We start from the raw sequence: 20,633 nt of genomic DNA, 5'->3' as shown, positions 1-20,633 counted from the left end.
CAACAGATATTTCGAATTTTTGTCTGTCGAAAGATTTTGGAATGTTACGTATTTCAATATTTTAAATACAGAATGACTATTGCATATTTGTTTCATGACATAAGATATCGTAAATTTACTTAAAAATCGAAATTAATGAATTCCTGAGTTACATAAATTCATAGATAGGCTGTTATGCTCCCACTTATGACTGGGATGCATATGAATGTATATGAACTAGTTGTATAATAATATGATCAAATAGACGTAAGTGTGTTGAAATTGTCAATCTGAATGTTCCTAGGATACTTTGGATATGCGTACGTACCAAATAACGTGAAACTACATTCTGAATTATTTTATATTGTAAACAATATTTGTTGTATATACAAAATAATAAATTAATTTTTTATTAGTATAGCAACTAGCTTACCTACACTTAAACATTGATTGTATATATATTTTTCATTGCATAATGCATTATGAATAAGAAAACAGATTTTATCTACAATATTGTATTTTGTACATAATAAAACAGATTGATGAAAATCAGTCTATATTCTCTGCAAATGCAACTTAATTTGATGATACGATTTTTTCATTCGATATTTCATGCATAAAGTAATCATGACCGTTTAAAGAATTAATACGTAACACGACTAACACGACTTTAAAATTTTATACAATTTGTACAATATAACATTGGGTACCTTGGATCTTATTTCTGAGCTGAGTAACGACGCCACTGAAAAACGAATAATAATAAACACATAAACAAGCAGAAAAGTAATGTCGATAAGAAAGCAACAAACTTACAGATTGTCTGATCATCCATTTTATGAGGTATTTCATAAAATATGAAGTATGAACACATTCTTCTCAACAATGTTAAATCACCTTGAATTTCTCCCGTAGTTAAATAAGATTTAATGTATGGCTTTAGGTCTACAACATAAAAGATATTGAATGACCAGAAAAGTAAAAATTATAAAGAAACTGCAATAATTACCATGTTCCCAACTATCCATGATGTACGAAATTTTCTGTTTAATTGCGAGCACACTTTCCGCGCTAAGTAGCGGATTTTTGTTCTCCGTGTAAGACTGTTTTAATATCTGAGACGAGACAAGTTTGATTTGCCAAACAGAAAAACTATTTGGTTCTTTCTCTATAATCTCTATACTCTTTATTAAATTCACCCATAAAGGAAGAAGAGTAACTTTATCCTTTATTACGCATTCGTAAACAATTATAGCGAACATATGTAGGAACTGTTTTTCAAATTCTGTCATTTCAGAATACTGTTCTTTGTGTTTATACGAATCGCTGGTATTCTTTTCATCGGTCGATAGATCAGCAATTTCCATTTTCTCGCCAGACGAGTCCTGTCGTTCGTTCCAACTACAACTTGCTCTTTCAGATGCATCCGTCAAGCTTTGTGTCAAATATCCAGAACTACTTTTAGCTACGCTGCCATGGGATTGCGAATTTAAATTACTCTCGACTTTAATTTTCTCCTTTTTAGGCCACTGTAAAAAGTATTTTACAATATTCAAGACAGTTTTATTATTTGTAAACGAAGTCACGTATTCGGGACGAGCAGCCCACGCAATAACATTTTCCGTTGTTAATGTTTGAGCAATTAAACATCTAAAACCCTGAAACATTTACAAATGATAATATTTAGTACGTATTATATATCACTAAGTTTTAGTAAATATTGAAACAGCGAAGAATTACATGAGGATCCTCTAAATATGGTAAACAACCGGCTCTTTGCTTAACTTCTAAAGATTCACATTTTTTAAGCATATTCTCAAGCTGCTGCCAGTTATGGCCCTTTTTGAAAACAATTTCCCAATATCGTTCGTCTTTTAACTCAACTTTTTTAATGCTGCACAACTGTGGCAGTAAACACGGCGCTTGAAGTATCAAATCTTGCCCTTCGTCTTCTTTTTCGGATTCAAATGTTAAGTGTATGGTAGCGTAGCAATACTGAGAACCATCGATGTCTCTGGGTAAAATTACACGTGGTTCGGCTGCTAATACATATAGATGCCGTAATGCTTGTAAATGATATCTATAAATCATAAAATTAATTGAAAAAACGTAACGTTTGTTATACTCGTCAGTAAAATTAAAAGATTAGTAATTATTGGTCGAAAAAATTGCCAATTTTCGAACTGCTGTATGTATATTTATCGCGAAGTTATAGAACTTTAAATTAATAATTACATTTTTAACGCGTACCACTTTTCGGTCAATAATCTTTTAATTTTGATGGCAAGTGTATTAATAAATCAATTTTTATAAAAGAAAAAATGCCATTGATATTGACCTGTTATCGTTACTATGTGTTGGGAATTTTGGAAAGAGAGAAATTATGAGAGCAGCCACTGCACTAGGACTGTTAGAAAGAGTGTACTTTCCGCCTCCAAGAAACAATAAACCTAGAGCCATATGTGTTGCTAAATGGGAACCATACGTAACAACGCTACTAGCAGGCCCTACGCGTGTTCTCACGTGTCGGCATATTCTCATAATCTGTAAAGTTAACAAAATATGCGGTTTGCAGTAGAACATTTTCAAGATTGGTTTTAGTCTTAACTTTCCTACATCAATCATTAACCTTACCTCTAAATCACCTGTACCCGCCATTACAGCAGCAGCAGAAAGTAAAATAACATTTAAGCACGTTTCGATGGTTGACTTTCCAGCTAATTCGGCAATAGTTTTATGCGACAATGCCGTAAACATCTGAGCATAATTGTACAACGTTTTGAATGCGTTTCTATTGGCAGTGCCTGCATACTTCAATCCTAAAGCCATACAGGCTCCTGCGATGATGTTGCAATAAGCTTGGCTGTATTTTGATTAACATCAATTAATAAAAACTAAATATTACAACGATACAGTTATTAGTACATTATTTGTATGCTAACTTCATGGTTTCCAAGTCTACGTTCTGTGCCATCTCAGACGTTGGTTTCTGCAATCTGTATTTGTAAACAATATTGGGTACATGACTGGAGACCCAAGATTTCGTTGGTTCAATTTCGTTCCAAAGTATCAGCGATTTTGCTAATATCCGCAACAATAAGAAGTCGGGTCTTACAAAATCTAACAAGTATTGAGTGTCAGGAGCTTGCATCCATTCTGCCACTGCGCGGTTTCCCGTATTGAAATACATCAGGCCCAAAGCCACCGTTGCCCCGGGACTTGTCACATCAATGTTTATAGAGTCGCCTTCCCTTATCTGATAACTGAAATTACAAAAACAAAAAACGCAAAAGAATATTTATTCGACGGTACGATATTATTGAATACAATATATTTACCTAGGAGATTTGTATTTATCTTTTTGCGCTCCGTCGAAAGGTCTAACGTGCCCACCTACCATATAATAATGCAAAGTATCTGGTATATTAGCTAAATCTGGTCCACCTCCGCATCCTAACACTACCAAGCCTAGTGCTAGACCCGCCGCTAAAGAATACGACTCTCTATCAACACAGTTTTTCATTTCTGGTCCCGGAGGTCTACCTAAGCATATAAAATAATTTACATAATTTAGTACACATTACTACTGATGCAAATAAAAATATATTGTAGTCGCTATGTTCGGTAAAGCTATGGATGCTTCTAAATTAGAATTATACTGGATAATCACCGATTTCTGACAACAGAGCATGCGAAATATGTCTGTGAGCAGTCCCTTGATACACTAAACCAACTCCCATTAAGGCCGCAACTTGGACGTTCTGTTGAACGTTTAATTCGATACTCGTAGGTGGCAACAGCGTTTCCACGTGAAGTGATAATAATTTAGTCATGGAAACGTTCATCGTGCCGCGATGCGTTGCTGATAATCCCAGTAACAGCCCAACACTGGTAGCTTCATGGCATTCGATTAAATATTCGTACATACTGAAAGGCGCTAAATTTTTCAGATGGCCGTTCAAACCGAGAGCCATTAAGAAACCCGAATGTTCGATACCAAATTCCCTTTGTTGCTGTTTATTATATACTATCCACGTTGAATCGATATTCGATGCGTCTGGATGAATACGAAGACCCGCGGCTACACCATTATGAAATAATGGCCATAAATTCATATTTGGTGGAACGTCTATGTGAGCCAATTCTACGGTGGTTCCGCGAGGCGGTGCTTTTCCTATAAATGTAACAACACTGTATTCACATGCTTATAGAAATTTCGCTGTATGTTGTATTCGTACCAGTTAGGCATAGTCGAGGTATTGGTAACTGCTCTGTGATGATAGGGATCGAAGTTCTCAGTGTAAACATTCCTCTTGCCACTGGTAGTGCCATTGTTCTTGTGCACAATGCATGCAAATGTTTCTCTTGCTCCTCTATAAATTCGTGATCACTTATATCCGGTCTTTGTACTATTGCTATTCTTACTGGTTTCGAAGAATTAAGTAGCTTTCGAACTTCCGCCACCCTGTGATCTTTATTAAATCTCAATTTTAATACCTGCGGGAATCGCTACAATTAAGAAATGCAACGAATAATAAAATTGTAAAATATTCTTCGAGCGTACAGTATCATCAAATTCCATTCCGTCGTCTTGCTCAGGATCCTTAATCGAGTAATTTTTGCCTTCGTTATCCATATGCTGATTCGATCTGGATGATTTTAAATGTTTGTCCAATGCAGCTAAATCTTGACGATCTATTAATTCATACGCTTCCATCGGCCAATTCGATGGAGGTCGTTCCCTGCACCTATGCATCACATCTTTTAACAACAGAGACACACCAGGAGGTAATATTTCAAGATCTTTTTTAGTCATACCTGAAACGATATTATTACATTAATATTTTAATTTTAAATCAATGATAATCGGAGTAAAAAAATACCCACCCATTTCATGATACATCAACACTATTCCATCCGTCGTAGAATATTCAACCTTTTTAAATATCTCTTTATCGTATTTACCCCCATTTTCCTGAAAGTCTATCCGACTGCCAACTGGTATTATATGTTTTACAAATTTGTCAATTTCCAGCACGTTGACTTCGTTCTCATTCGCTATATGTGCCGTTAAATAAATGATGTTTTTTGTTCTTGGATTTACTTGGCCCAAATAAGGAAACGCCGGTATTTCTACTTTTTTCAATAAATTGTTTAATGTTTCGAATATATTTGGTGGTTCCGATGGTATATAATTTGGTACAGTAATTTTCTGCAAATCTGTTTCGTTGATTTGCGACGTAGTATGCCTTAGGTGGCAAATAGAAGGAAAATCGAGAAAGTAATGGTGGGTATACATATTGAATTTCAAATCTAAGCTTAACTGGTACAGTAATTGTGCGAGTAAAGGTAAACTTTCTGACATCACGCAATTTAACTTTAATTCTTCGTACAACAGATGCAACGAAAATAAAACGAATGGAAAGTATGGAAATAAAATGGAGTGTACATTTATTTTTCCTATACTGTTAGATTCTTTGACGCTCGGCACCGGCGCTTGAAGGGCGCTCGATGTTTTCTGAAGACCGAGTATATTTGAAATGAAACTTTGAGAATTTCCATTCTTAATGGAGTGTATCATATATAACCAATCATCGTTAGATCCAGAGTTGTTTGTTTTCTGTTTCTTTGGCACTACCATCGGACTGTTGCGTTCGGCAAGTTCATCTTTTTCATTTTTTTGAATTAATTGCAGTTTCTCGACATCGTATCCCAATAATGTAAACAAAACTACTAGAAAAAGATACCACTCCTTTTCTGGCGAAAAATCTTGGGGCCCGGGAGCATTGCGAGCTCCATACCATTTTACTAATAATTGCATTGCTAAATCTTTTTGCAAAACGCTTCTCAACGTTTGTAAACATTTAGTAACTGTAAAGAGTACAAGAAGTTAATTTATAAGGATATGTGTAATAATTATATACGCTTTACGTGATTAATTTGTTTCGTAGCTCTCTGCGTAAATTCAAGTACATTACTGTAATTAAATTAATATTTACCTAAAGGAGAGGTACTGGATGCCGGTAACGTTATCCGAAAGAAATTCTTACTTCCATATTCTAAAGTAACTCTGCTTCCTACTGCTTCTTTTAAGGCAAGAAAATTAGAGTGTACCATAGAATTTTCTAACAACATAGGCGGTCTCGCACAATTCCCTCCAACAGGACTTAACAAGTGCATTCCTTCCTCGAACTTAATATCATGAGACACTGCACAGTTTTGAGAGATCAACGAACTTCGTCGTGGAAATGGGGAACTTAATTTATGGTTAATAGTGGATAAAAAATAATTGCATCCAGATAAATTTGGAAGTATCCCTGTTACGTGCAACTTGCCGACGCAAGTCACGCCAGAATATAATACAACACCGTTCGATAAGTCCATTGTCGCTATCATATGCAAATTCTATAACAAAGTAGTTTACTTTATGCTTATGATAATAATTAAATATTGCAAAATGTTCGTTGATGAATACTAACAGGTACGCTAACAGCATCCTTCGCCACGATACTTGTTACCATACCGAAAATAATTTGTTGTTGTTTATTCGTTTTCTCGAGCCTCACTAAAAACAGTTGAGATCGTTGCGGAATTAAATAGCATAAATAACTTTGTCCAACAAGATCGGATGAAAGAAAAACTTTAGACGCTCGACCAGACACAACGTCCCTTAAAAATAAAGATGGAACTATTAATACCGATATTATAATTTTCAATTAAACTCATTAATCGAAGACCAAAGAAACTAAAAACACGAAGAAAATTTGTGATTGGATATTTGAAGATAGGATTATGCGGGAGTAGTAGTATCGATAAATATGATACTTACTTTGGAATTCCAACATTTTCGCTCCACACATGATCGAGACAAATATCAGGATATAATGGTTTACTTGGTGCAACAATATCTTGTAGCTGTATATTACTATAATTGCCGATAGGGCTATTCTGCGTATGACTTAATGCAGTGGCCATAACTGTGTGATGCAATCTGGTGTGATGCATAGATGAATTAGCTGGTGCACCAAGTAACGGTGAAAAACCAGAATGAGTAGGAGATTGACAACGTGAAATAGTTGCCATTGGACTTTGAGATCTTGAATGTTGCTGTTGCTGTTGAGAAGGCGATAGTCCTCCTGAACAAGTAGTATAAGATGTACGGGAACCAAATGGACTGTTTGACATTCCCAATCCTATACTACTTAATTGTGGATTTGGAACACCTAAAATGCAAATTTGTCGTTCGATACAAATCCCAATGTTTTCAAATTGGACAATCCTTTAAAATAATATTTACCAAATATACTCAAATGTCCTTTATTTGTACAACTTTTATTATTCGAAAGATTACTTCCAATATTAAATGGCGACGCGCTTGCTGTTTGATTATATATACTAGGAATAGAATCACTATTTCCACAAACCAGCTGGCATTCTTCTACCAAAGCCTTACGTATTTTATATACAGAATGTAAACCAGTCTTTGTATCATATATCACAGCCAAAGATGGTTCAGAACTTGTAAATACAATTTCTTGATTCGAATCATACATATATGATATGTTTCCTGTAAATATTATTACAATTATAGACACTGTACATTTTAATCTTGAATTCTATAATTGAATTTATAAAATTTTATACCATGTTTAATAAGTACAGGACAAATTTCATCCAAAGGATGCATAAGAGAAAATACCACCGGCAGATTTGTATCACCACGTGCTTGTAATCTATTTCCTCCTAACGATGTATGTCTACAAACATTAAATAAAATATTATAACTGCCTGGTGTCTCTTAAGAACTGGCATTTTCGAGCAGTAAAATTTAAACCTTATTTCTGATGCAGGAACTTGCGATTTTTCCAACAGTATCCCATATTTTGTTGACCAAACAGCAGATACCTAAATTACAAATCTATCGATAATAAAATATATTAAAACCGTGACGTTGTTGAATTAAAATTTTACCTGAAATTGTAAACTAGATACATAATCTTCTCCAGTTTCAGTAAACACTTTAAGAGTGTACGAGTCAATTAAACAAATGCATTCCACTGTTTTATCATTACTTTCTTCATCTTCTACGTCTTTTCCTTTCGACAAATGATCAGGTACATTGGTATGAAATTTACACCACAATGCATGTTTAATATCCGTTTCACAAGTATAAGTTGTTTGCAGTACCTGGGTAGTTTGATTACCCTTCGAATGAATTGCGACTTTGCCTGAACAATATAATTCTTCTTCCCCGCATGCTTCATTCTCGCGTACAATCCAAAATTCTTTCTACATATTCAATTACTGTCGTTTATTAGATGCCTTAAATAGTAAGTCTAGAAAGACTAGAAACTTTAGGTTTGTCAAACACACGTATTAAAATTATTTATCATTGCTTATATATTTAAGGTCTACATTTTATTACGTTTTATAAATTAGAAAGATTTTGCAAACAATGCATAAAAGAGATTTAATCATGCGTTAACGCCTTGTGGCCTAGTCTTCCTAGGGTTAATAGATATAAATACACAAAATGATCAACTTACAGGCGAGTTCTCTGAAATGTTTACTTGACTCAATTTTTGTAACAAAACATTGTCTCCAGCAGTTGATCGACTTTTCAATGTTTGTTGACCAATTATAGCTTCAGGATGTCTTAAAATTGTTAGTCTTCCACCAGGAGCATATTCCTAGAGAAAAGTACATTTTAAAATTAAGAATTGTTAGTCTTCCACCAGGAGCATATTCCTAGAGAAAAGTACATTTTAAAATTAAGATTTCAATTGAGATTACTATACGATTATTTTAACATTACGTTATTATAAAAAACATTTATGTTAGAATTTAATTAACGCGTTTTTATTGATTACATTTTAACCTAGATAATGCAGGACTTACCACCGGTTCTGAGGCGGCAATCATCTTCTCCCTAGTTTCATCCAGATTTGCAGACTATAATTATTGAAAAGTATAAGAACAATATTATTCAATATTTACTTAAGACCGTGTTGCAAAGCCAACTTAAAATGTTTTCCCAATACGATGTTATTAAATGATGCGTCATTAAGAACGTCGCCATATTCAAAGTATTCAAACGCTTGTACAAAAAATTGACATACTGTATACGAAGATATGCCAAACACTATACACGTAGAGTAACACCGGAATAAATGGTCCCATTCTCCTATTTTGCTACCGTAGTCTACTCCTCCTAAATATGAAAAAAAAAGTCGTAAACACAGGTTTTGAAACTTCTTTTACGAAATCTAAACATTTTGTTTACGTAGACAATTTTCATGAATAACTGTCATACGTAGAATTACGAATACCGTCAACGTTTTATTTTTTTGTTAGTAAATAATGTAACAGAGTATGTAATCCTGATTCTGAAAACAGTGTATATCATAGTAAGTCAAACTATGTCTAAACGTTTCCTAATCAGGATTACTGGATGTTATTAACATTTTTAAATCTATCCTAATCTTAGTCCCTTCGACTTTGCTGGAAATATTTCGCATTGCAATCAGTATGTCTTATTAAAAAATTTTAAAGCGGCACCACCTTTTAGAGTCTCTTACATAGATTGGAAATATAGTCAATGATATTGTTTCCTTACCTGATCAATGAAATTTACATCAATAATAATAATAATGCATGTTTTATTATAAATTAAGATACAGATATTAAAATAAAAAGTATAAATATTACATATATTAATTATACAATAGCGATTATTAACATAATTTATACCACTCGAAATGTTATACTTTAAAATTACATAATTAATAAAATGATATGTTCACATATACGTGGTAAAAAATTATAATACTGTGTTTCAAAGTGTATGACAATAATGAACTTGTTTCTACGATTATAAAAATGGATTTAATGAATAAACATATTCGTTAGAAGCCTAACCGAGCCCCAATAATTTTATCGCGGTTAAAAAATATACAAACGTAGACAAACATTGTTAACAATCCTTTAGTACCTTTACAATCAAGCTGCTATTAAATGGTACTGATAATTGTAAGCTATTCATTAAATATGAAACTGTTGAATACATATATGCAATTCGTTATTATATGATTATAAAAATCGATGTAATCATTTATACGTGTAAAGAGTTTATAGATTTATTTTACCAAAGCATACATATTTACAAATACTTTGCAAAATTGTTATTGTAGATAGAAATTACATCATCTTTTCCTATAGTGTGAAATTAATCAACTAAAACATTTGATTTAGATTTTAATAAAAATTGATTCCTCCATTACAATAAATATAATAAAACTATAAATAGTATAAAAAAACAAACACATAACTTGTGAATATGGTGTTCTCAAATAAAGAACTTAAATTTAAAATTTAAAGGTAATGTCAGTGTTTAGTTTCACTTATTTAAGTGCATTTAACTTTGGAAATTCTTTTATGTACATTTCCAAGGAACCTTAATAGATTTAAATTTTAAAGCATAAGAAATGGATTTAAAAACTATAACTAAATAAATATTTGCATATTCAAACATCTGTAACCATTGCGTTTCCTTTTCGTTTAATAAATATGCATATTTTGTGATCCCTTGGAATAGGTATATTTCCATTCAAAACAAAGAGGTAAATTGAAGATTTAGAAAACTGCGATATTAAAAGCATTCAAAGAGCACTATTAACACGGTACATGTCAATTGTTGTGCCGAATGTGCCATTACTTATGTGTTGTACTTAAATTATTTGTCATAACATTTCAAATCTTTTTCAACTAAATTCAAAATGTTTTACGATGAATTGCTCTCGCACCATCTTCTTCGTATTCTCTTTTACTAATCCACATCTTCTTGAAAGTATCTAAGGAAGCCAAAATGGATCCACCAATCCAAGTACTATATAATCGTTCTTGTGGTGCTGATATCTGCATATTGCAATTTAAATATTATTAGATAACAAAATCCTAACACGGAACAATATTTCAGTGTTTATTAAATGTTACACGCACCCTAATTTTTACGTCCTTTGGTGTCATTTTACGAATTTCGGATAATAATCTATCGCCGAATCCCTAACACGTACAAAAACATAAATTTACTGAAGATATAACATATATTATATACTAGTACAAACAAAATTACACTAATTTCACACTTACACGGAATAATGTAGAGCCTCCTGATAGGACAATGTTTTGGAACAAGACCTTCCTTAAATCCAGATCAGACTTTTGAATAGAATACGTCAACACTTCGTGAAGTCCTTCACACTCTTCTCCAATCAACTCTGGTTTAAAGAGGACTTCAGGAGCTCTAAATCGAGCTGGACCAATCTATTGTAAATAAGTATTATACTCTGTATACAATTATAAAATATGGTCAGTCTACGCGAAATCGAATATATTTTGGAGTAGCATTTCGAATTTTATCGCGCGTGTATAAATATCGTAAAAACTATTGGTTTAAAATACAAGGTAACTTATTCTGTTACTCGATGACCCAATATAGAATACAAGTTTAAAATACAATCACATTATTGTGGAATCAATTATTATGAAAATAAATTCTGTTATTGGTAAATTAGAACCACGATTAACAATTTGTATTATTACCTCCAGATAACTTCCATCTGGCAATATGTATTGAAATTTCTCCGTATCGATGGTTTCCTCTTTCTGAGGATAACTAGTGAGATAGCATGCTCGTTCTTTAATTGTCCTAACAATTTCAAATTCTGCTGTAGTCTTGAAATTAATACCCTCTTTACGTAAAAGAAGTCGAAGATGTCTCGTGACATCGCGTCCTGCTATATCAACCCTCACAATACTGTGAGGCATAGCAAAACCTTCATAGATAGGTACAGCATGCGTAACACCATCTCCAGCATCTAAAACAACTCCTGTTGTTCGTCCTGTGGCGTATCTGATATGTTTCAACGATAAAAATGTTATTCGTTATATAACGATACACTCCTAATTTGCTATCCAAGGGATAAAATTTATAACTCGAATACTTACAAGCTAAGTATAGCTTGCATGGAGATAAATAAAGCCGGAACGTTGAACGTATCGAAAAATATTTCTGCTGCTCTTTCTCGATTTATTCTGGGATTAAGAGGCGCTTCTGTTAATAGAACTGGATGTTCTTCGCTAAATGTAGCTAATTGGTCTTTACTATATACATAAGACCAGATTCTCTCCATGTCATTCCAATCTGTAACAACTCCGTGTTCCATAGGGTAACGAAGAGATAAAAGGCCACGATGTTCCTCTGCTATTGGACCCACAAAAAGATCCCCCTCTAAAGCACCAGCCATAACACGTACATGTTTTGGTCTGCCAATACTACAAAGAGTTCATATCGTTAACATTTTCTTTTTTCAACAAAGAAAATTTATTTCATTTACTCTTAGAATTGATAAACAAACATGCATTTTGAATGGTTACTAATAACAGAAATTAAAAATTAAAAATTACAGCACATCGTCGATAAGGCTGTACTAAGAAATTTTGTCATAGACACACTTGCCAGTTCTTTTTTTTTAAGTTAATAATATTGTAACAATACACTGTAGAAAAACTTAAAAAATTTACGATCAGTCCACCTAACACTGTCACGAGTATTAATTAGATCGAATGAAAAGGTCCACTTACTAGTTTGGGAATCTGCATTTTGGTATCTGATCGCCTGCAAATCCTGCTTTAATTACACCAGAGCCCTAAAATATGTAAAACATCACGTAATAGTATCAGTATCGATTTTAAATTACAAATTATTGTTATTTTTCAGAAGATTGCTGGAATCTTTTAACATACGAGACATACGCGAAACAAAATGTTAATTTCGAAAATTGACACTACATTACTTTCAGAAGCTGAAAGATGTGGATAATGTTAATAGTTTCGAAAAGAAAGTGTGAAATTTTGGCGTTACTTAGTAGCCGACATTACGGTATGATTCAATTTGACATATCGGCACAAAGAATGCAAAATGTTAAACGTTTTCTAAATTCAATAAGCCGCTTACATTGTCAATAACAACAGGTTGATTAACTATCACATCGTAAGGCTCCATAATAATTTAAAATATGCACAATTTGATGTAAGAACTTTGAAAATTCACAACCGTAACCCCACAGTCACACACCTACTCTCTGGTGAGGTCTGAAGGGAGTTATTGACAACTAAGCGAAATAAAATTACTTCCTCTTCTAGCTACAAACAAGATTGCCAATAGTACAATCGAATTTTTATTCAAATATCAAAACTGTAAGGAACAAACATTTATGAACTGTTCTATGATTTTTATGAAACTTTCTAGATTTCTCATTACTATTTCTTTACACATTCAAATTTATTTATTTTTGCATGTTTTGCATTTCAGATAGATAGAATCTAAAATACAATTTCACTCCTTAAACTTGAATTAATATTAGTAAAATGATAGGCATATTTTTATCAAAATTCTAATGAATAGTACACGAAATTGAAACATTTAAAATATATTAATGCAACAAATAATGGAACATAACTAAACTATAAAATGCTTGTTTTAATTATAACGAAATATTTATTGTTCATATCTATAAGATAAAAATGCTTGAAAACTTTAAGTGTGTTTATTTCATGATGACTTAACATTATAACATACGTTTCATTTAACGTGTCACAGCCAAGATTTAAAAGTTTCTTATGTGTTTAACTATTTCACACTGCAGTATGAGAGAAATTGGTGTTTTCATTGTTTTAACATAAACTTATTTGTAACATTTTTTTCTCCGAAGATATACGTATTTACCATTCAAATAACTATAAAGAATAATTATATTAATTATAATAAAATAGAAATGTGGAAATAGAGGTAAAACTACACAAAGTATATACAATTTTCTTTCATTCGGATTAAAATATTACTAACGGCAATTGAATTGATTTATATTTACTATACTTGAAACTACCAGAACGGTAATTTAAAAATATATTAGTTGAGATCGTTATTAATAAAATAGTCTTCGCACATAATAAACTTTATGCGAATGTAAGTATGTGCTTAAACATGCTTCCGTATAGTCTAATGCAACGCTTTTGCATCATTTCTTAAAACATATATATTTGTATGTTATCAGTATCTTTTTACTATGAAAGAATATCATTTCATAGAAGCGATCATGATAATTTATAAATGTTATCACATGTTTATGCTTGACAATTGACAAGTCATCTAGAATATTTAAATCTGCTTCTCTTTCCTATGTTTTATGCAAAGACTGATAATGGTTTTTGATCTTGCTGTTATTAAATTAATACTTCTTGATATAACTATACGCAATATGATTCTAAAATTAATAAATTTCTGCCATAAGTAGTACAACTAGAGACGTCCAGCCAGTAAACGGATGACTGCCTTTGCCTTCTCCTTCGGAATCTCCATAATTCTCCCATATGTATCCAGATTTCTTGTATTGTTTTATAATGTTTTGTATCAAATTTTTTCTTAAATTCCGGTAAATATCTTTCGCGTTTTTCTGATAAGGGCCTTCAATGTTGGAGTAATGCCATGTCGCCCGTACCGTTAGATAGTTTAGATTCATCCAAATAGCTCCTCGCCAATAAGGAGCATCGTGTTCAGTATTAAACTTCATGTATAATGGTGATGTCTTCGTGAGCGACCGTAAGCCATATTTAGTCCATAGAAGATTGGGATTCGTTAAGTCCTGTAATACTTTACCTAACTGCGGAGAATCAGGATCAATGATTTGCAAAATAAATGGAAATAATGAAACGTAACCGAAAGATGCGTCGACGTATTTCAATGTTGGATCTTCCAAAACAATCCGTATCATTTCTGACGATTGTGAGTGCGATCTCGGCGGTGAAGCTGGTCTACGTAAAGATACTTTGTCAGTATGCAATCCAAAATCAGCATAAGTTTGTCTATTCGGTGACCAGTGCAGTTTATTTAATAAATTGTTATCCGACAAATATTGATACGTTTCCTGATATTTATTATTCGGATGATTCAAAATTTCACTGATCTGATACATAATATCAGCAGCGAATGCGATCCAGCAGCGTAGATCAACGTGTCGTTCGTCAACATTTGGATGAGAAGCTCTTGGATAATCGTCTAATCCGGAAGTGAGCGTCTTTGGATTTAATTCTCTATTAGTAGTTCCGTTTCTACCTCTCCATCTATACGTGCTCGCCATATCTCCAGTCTGAGTGGTATTAAACCAATTAAACCATGCTTGAAGACGAGGATACAATCTATCAAGAAATTGATAATGTTTGTCCAGTATTTCTTTATGATTATGCTTCAGAATGAAATGCAATGTTAAGAAAAATGTTGGCGGATTAGCATTCGTATTTATTTGTGTTACGAATTCTTCTGGAACTTTTGCCAAAGCTTCTTGGCCTAAAATCATTTCTCTCGGGATCCAACCTTCGACATTCATCAAATCAAACCAATGATTTATAATATCTAATTCAATTTCTAAATCCCAGGCTGATATAAGCAAGCCATGGAAGCCTTCGTCCCATAGAAAACCTCGTGGAAAAAAACTTCTACTAGGTACAGCAGTATACAAAGGTGCTTTCCAATAAGGCACAGATCCTTTAGTATATTGGCTCTGTACTTGTGAATTACCATAAAAATATCCTATGGAACCTATCATATTCGACAGCGCCATTTTAGCGAATATAATATCCTCTTCCGTATAGCCTTTTGATCTTAATTTAAATATTTCTTCGAATTTCGCATCAAATGATTTTCGCTGCTTTTCTAAAGCACGTTCATAATTTTGTCCAGTTAATTTGTCAACTCTATTTATAAAACTACCCGACTCGAAACTAGCTTCGATTTCAAAAGGAATTCTTCCTGTTATTTGTGTTACAATAAAATTTGCACTTTTCTTTGTTTCATCGACCGGTAATGGTATTTGTTCGCCCGCTAATACTATATGTTTCTTTGTAGATCCTTTTTGAGATGCTATCCGAAGGTTATGAAGCACAGTTTCCTTTAACAGATTTAGCCCAGGAACAACAGTTGCCAAAAAAGAGTGTTCTTCTAGAGTCCCCTGTATTACATTAAAGTTAATGGTAAACAAGCCCAGCCCTTGAGTATTCCCTTCTATGCCCGTTATACGTTTTTCATCGCCAAGATTAGCTTTAATCCATCCTTTAGTATTTTCTTCGATAGCAGTATAAAAGAGTAATGAAATTTCTTCGCCATCCTGCATTTTATTTTCGGATGTTACAGAAATTCTTGCTGTCCAATCTCCGCCATGTTTACCACCAGGTTTTTTGACAAATGTAGTATTCAAAATAGCTGAATTATCCACTATTTCCTGAACACCAAAAGTTCTTCCATCGTGTTCTAACCAGGCATATCTAAATTAAATTTAAACAATAAATGTCATGTACGCATGCATTAATAGAAATATATTATTGAAAATTTTATTTACCTATCTAAGTTATCTCCTTGCTCGCACCAATGCCTAAGGCCACTACCATCTTGACGTAGCAGATGAGGAAAGTACCACATCAATCCAGTCACTAAAGAATGCGGATCTCTTGTTTTTAATCCAAAATAAACACCTGACCGATACGTGCCCCAATATCTGTTTGGAATGTCTAAGCCACTAGCTGTAACCAACTGTTTTTAAGCAAATAAATAGACATTGTATTAATAATTATAATATAAATTCAATGTTACAAAATAATAATAAAAAATTGTAACAATTTAGTCGTACTATCTCATACCTTCTCTACATCATATAGCGTATTTACTCTGGTTTCAAGATATCCTTTGTAACTAAACCATATAGCTATAGCAATACATAAAACTGTAATCGTAGTATTCAACATTGGCATTTTAAATTTATCTTCTTTCTTAGTGTTAGCAAAACTTAAAACTTTATTTTTCGTTTTTGATGGTTTATCCTGAGTTCTAATTTTAGCCATTCTATTTACCTCGGAAACAAATTATAAGAATGATCCGCCAATGATTTTATATTTACGACCTAGATAACAAAAATTATAGTACAAACGACATTCAAAAATATACTCATTTTTCTTTATAGAGAAAATGAAATTTTCTATTAATGTTAGAAATGGAAAATAAAAATAATTTAAACAAAATACTGATCAATGATAGAAATATTAATTCGAAAAATGAGTTGTAAGTACCTTATGTTGCAACAATATTATTATCGGCGGTATAATGTACCGAGCAGTTAAAATAAGTAACAATAAATTGCAAATTCAAATCAAGAATTTTGTTTCTCATTCACTTGATGCATTTTATTCCTAATAGGTTATATTTGGCGACAAATTTACCATTTGTTCGATAAGAAATCGTAAAATAGAATATATCCAAAAATTTCGAACAACATGTGCGAAAGAAATATCTAATGCTTACAAGTTACATCATTTCCTTTTACTGATTTTATCATTGAATAACAAAATCGACAAAATATGTACGAGAATGTAGCGCTGCAGTTTAAATAAGTTTAAAACGCTAAGAATGATAAATTACTAATAATAATAAATTTTGTAGTTAACATTCTGCTAAACTATACTCATTAATTCAATATTCGTGTTCGTATGGATAAATATATGCAGCATATTTTTAATCGTATTTTTACTACATGTTCTCTTTTGTGCATTTAAAACATACATATGTATGTACAGGACGAATTAAACGATTTAATGTAACATTTAAATTTTTATTTATCCAATTGTTGCATATATTACAAATAAAGCATTTACTATCACACAGTAATAATGGGGAAGAGCTTATAATTATACTGTTTACATATTCGTGTATGTAGACCTTTGATTAGTAGTTATAACATTACTATGTTAGCACTTTGTTTAAAGTTTCAAATGGAAATATTAAATATCAATGAACTGTGATAAAATTAATTATAATTTTATCATGATTGAATGTTTTGTACATGTGTTCCTTTTATTAGTTATTTCCCGTTTTTAGTACATTTTTTCCATCTGAATTTTAAGCAAGTACATTATGTGTAAAATGATTGCTTAGGTAATAGAATGTATGTATCATGACTGGGAGAATATAATATTGGGATTAGCGAATGTTCTGTATATGTACTGAAATGTATGTAATTTACTTCGCTTACTTCTATTATCTTAAATATCTTATGTATTTGTTTTTTAAAAATTTTTTGTTAAAACAATTGCATATATACAATGTTGACAATGTATAGGTTTCTTTGAATATTATGACTAAACAACAAAATATTTACCTTAAAAATATAACCGAGCGTGAGACTGTGAATAATTATTTCTCTTAGTTTATAACGTATAACAGTAAAATATGTTCACAGCCGGTAGTATACATTAACTGCAATAAACTTAGGAATATAATAAATAGTCCTTGCTTAATAAACGTTATATCATCTGGTATATAGTATTTTAGCAACGTTATTTTTCGAACAATGTATTCATTGTTTACACCCATGTAAAGGCATGGTTTGTTCTTCAGAACGACTACTGTAACGATTTGTATTGCAAGATACACATTACAAAAAGAATTAAAAAACATTAACAAAGTAGGACCATAAAGATCGTTGTTTCATATAAAAGGCATATATTATAATATATATGTTTGCCTTTCCTTGTATAGAATTATATTGTAACCAAGTAACCAAACATTTATAATACACCAATATATTAAAAGAAATCATAATATGAAAAAGTAAAATACCTTTATGTACATAGGAATATCGTTGGCATGAGGTACAATACCATGTACTATTCTACAGTAATAATCCTCACTATATGTTACCTTCTTTTTTAAATAATGTTATAATAATAATAATACAATACATTCTACAATAGCATATACAATTCACCCAGAACAACAATTCTGTAGTGCTTTGCTATTTTTCATGAATTAGTATCAACAGAACATCACTTTTTCTTTAATTCCTTGGAATTATTAAAAACAAACAAATTTTATATATTTACTTAAACTAAGCACAGAACAGAAATCTTCCTTCATCAAATATCAAATATTTTTTCTTTAATTTTCCTTCTATTGAAAGTAATAATGCACACAATTTATCTATAATTATAGTACTTTATATTGCTTTTTTCTGAGCTAATATGAATATACGTGAACAAATATTACATTGTATCAATAAAATATGCACAAAGGGAATCTAAATGTTATGACTTCACAAACATTAGATTATACATTTCGAGGAAAGAAAACATAAAGAGAATATATTATATAAATCAAAGTACAACTTTATAAATGTAGATTAATGAAATAGTATGTAATTAACATTAAATAAATTATCCAAAGGTAAGGTTTAAAAATATATATCCTTCCTGTTATGTGTATACAAGTTTTTGTGCATACTACACGTACATACACAAAAATTTGTACACACTTTTAAAAAATGATTGTGTTTAGCACTATAATATCTTATTCAAACATGTGCCATTCCTTTTGTGTATTCATTGTTTGTTAGAAAGTATCGAACAGATAATTTTGTTGCTTCGTATAAGAAATATAGTTTGATAATAACAAAGTTTGTGCATTTTTAATGCACAAAGTACATACATGCAATTACTTGTTGCATAATGTAATAATGTAACTAAATAAAATTTAAGAAATAAAAAGCAGACAACTCAAAAATCATGAACAGTAGTGTTGTTTAACATAAAATTAATGGAAATAAATACCTGTTTGTGCGAGCACTTGATTTATACAAATCTGGAAAATATTGTTTGTTACGTATGGTGCTTCTAATTTTTATACATACTTTCTATAACAGTGTGATGAAGCAAATACTGTATCTACTATAAACCTCTCTTTACAAGTAATAACATATTTATGTTTTCGCTATGACCATTGATATAATTATATTACTCCTAAGTGAAAGCAAATACTTTTCGATTTTATCATGTAAAATTTTCAGCATAAATGAATTATGCAAGAAAAATGTTAATTCATGATTTAAAGTTTTAAAGTATAGAATAATAGTTTTCCCAACATACATGGTCATTACAATGATAAATCTATAACTAATTGTGTTAATACGGTGCTTTTCGAGAAAATAAAATAATAACTTGAAACACAAAAATCTCTAAAAGAAAGTAATTTTTACGAATTGAAATTAATTAATCTTATTTTACCTTGATCTATTTATGTCTCGTACACTGATATTAAATAAGGATAAAATTAAAAGCTGAAATAACAAGTCAGAAATCTAACAATATACTGTGTTTTAAACGTAATTTCATATACGTTATAACACAGAACGAGTATAACAGATATTTCTGCGGCCAGCGCTTACGAATTAATATCTTTAAATGGATGTATAGAATATCCTGACATTCTTTCCTTTTCTCAAATTTAGCTTTAATGTTCAAGTCATTAATACCATTCGCAGGGAACTCCCATTCTTTGTTTCTTGGGAATTGACGGTTACAACGCAAGTGGACAGACGAATCAGCACATTATTCTGTTACATACCTCTGTAGAATATATTCTTTATTATAGGTTCTTATTAAATTAATAATTTAAAAGGATCGAACTATATACCTAAAAGGTGATTGCATTATATTTGTAATTTCGAAAGATTAATATTTTTAAACTAATTGATAAAAGTAGTTTTAAACATGGAACT

The 20,633-nt window shown here is 31.6% G+C and overlaps 3 protein-coding genes across 3 annotated transcripts; all 3 read right to left on the bottom strand.

Annotated features, from left to right (window-relative positions):
* Positions 1–65: 65 nt before the first annotated feature.
* On the bottom strand, positions 66–9,228 carry LOC122394851 (anaphase-promoting complex subunit 1). The gene is made up of 22 exons (XM_043392003.1): positions 9,099–9,228; positions 8,878–8,931; positions 8,526–8,669; positions 7,951–8,268; positions 7,814–7,884; positions 7,624–7,736; positions 7,277–7,546; positions 6,809–7,202; positions 6,459–6,648; positions 5,979–6,384; positions 4,867–5,850; positions 4,544–4,797; positions 4,218–4,476; positions 3,650–4,153; positions 3,318–3,522; positions 2,922–3,242; positions 2,614–2,842; positions 2,318–2,523; positions 1,720–2,059; positions 989–1,637; positions 796–924; positions 66–724 (listed from the first exon to the last, which is right to left on the bottom strand). Exons 2-22 carry the CDS (start codon positions 8,899–8,901, stop codon positions 639–641), a joined length of 6,096 nt encoding a protein of 2,031 aa, XP_043247938.1. The 5' UTR covers positions 8,902–8,931; positions 9,099–9,228; the 3' UTR covers positions 66–638.
* Positions 9,229–10,254: 1,026 nt separating this feature from the next.
* LOC122405517 (actin-related protein 1) lies at positions 10,255–13,132 on the bottom strand. Its single transcript, XM_043410330.1, has 7 exons — positions 12,995–13,132; positions 12,622–12,686; positions 11,986–12,312; positions 11,581–11,890; positions 11,128–11,301; positions 10,978–11,040; positions 10,255–10,893 (listed from the first exon to the last, which is right to left on the bottom strand). Exons 1-7 carry the CDS (start codon positions 13,040–13,042, stop codon positions 10,750–10,752), a joined length of 1,131 nt encoding a protein of 376 aa, XP_043266265.1. The 5' UTR covers positions 13,043–13,132; the 3' UTR covers positions 10,255–10,749.
* A 473-nt stretch (positions 13,133–13,605) lies between these two features.
* On the bottom strand, positions 13,606–17,383 carry LOC122405190 (mannosyl-oligosaccharide glucosidase GCS1). Its single transcript, XM_043409736.1, has 4 exons — positions 17,155–17,383; positions 16,729–16,988; positions 16,431–16,621; positions 13,606–16,356 (listed from the first exon to the last, which is right to left on the bottom strand). Exons 2-4 carry the CDS (start codon positions 16,927–16,929, stop codon positions 14,310–14,312), a joined length of 2,439 nt encoding a protein of 812 aa, XP_043265671.1. The 5' UTR covers positions 16,930–16,988; positions 17,155–17,383; the 3' UTR covers positions 13,606–14,309.
* Positions 17,384–20,633: the final 3,250 nt, after the last annotated feature.

Source organism: Colletes gigas, unplaced genomic scaffold (assembly GCF_013123115.1).
Source record: "Colletes gigas isolate AHSC1104 unplaced genomic scaffold, ASM1312311v1 Colletes_gigas_Sc00004, whole genome shotgun sequence".
In the NCBI taxonomy this organism is placed as follows: domain Eukaryota; kingdom Metazoa; phylum Arthropoda; class Insecta; order Hymenoptera; family Colletidae; genus Colletes; species Colletes gigas.
This window is presented reverse-complemented; position numbering and strand designations above follow the sequence as displayed.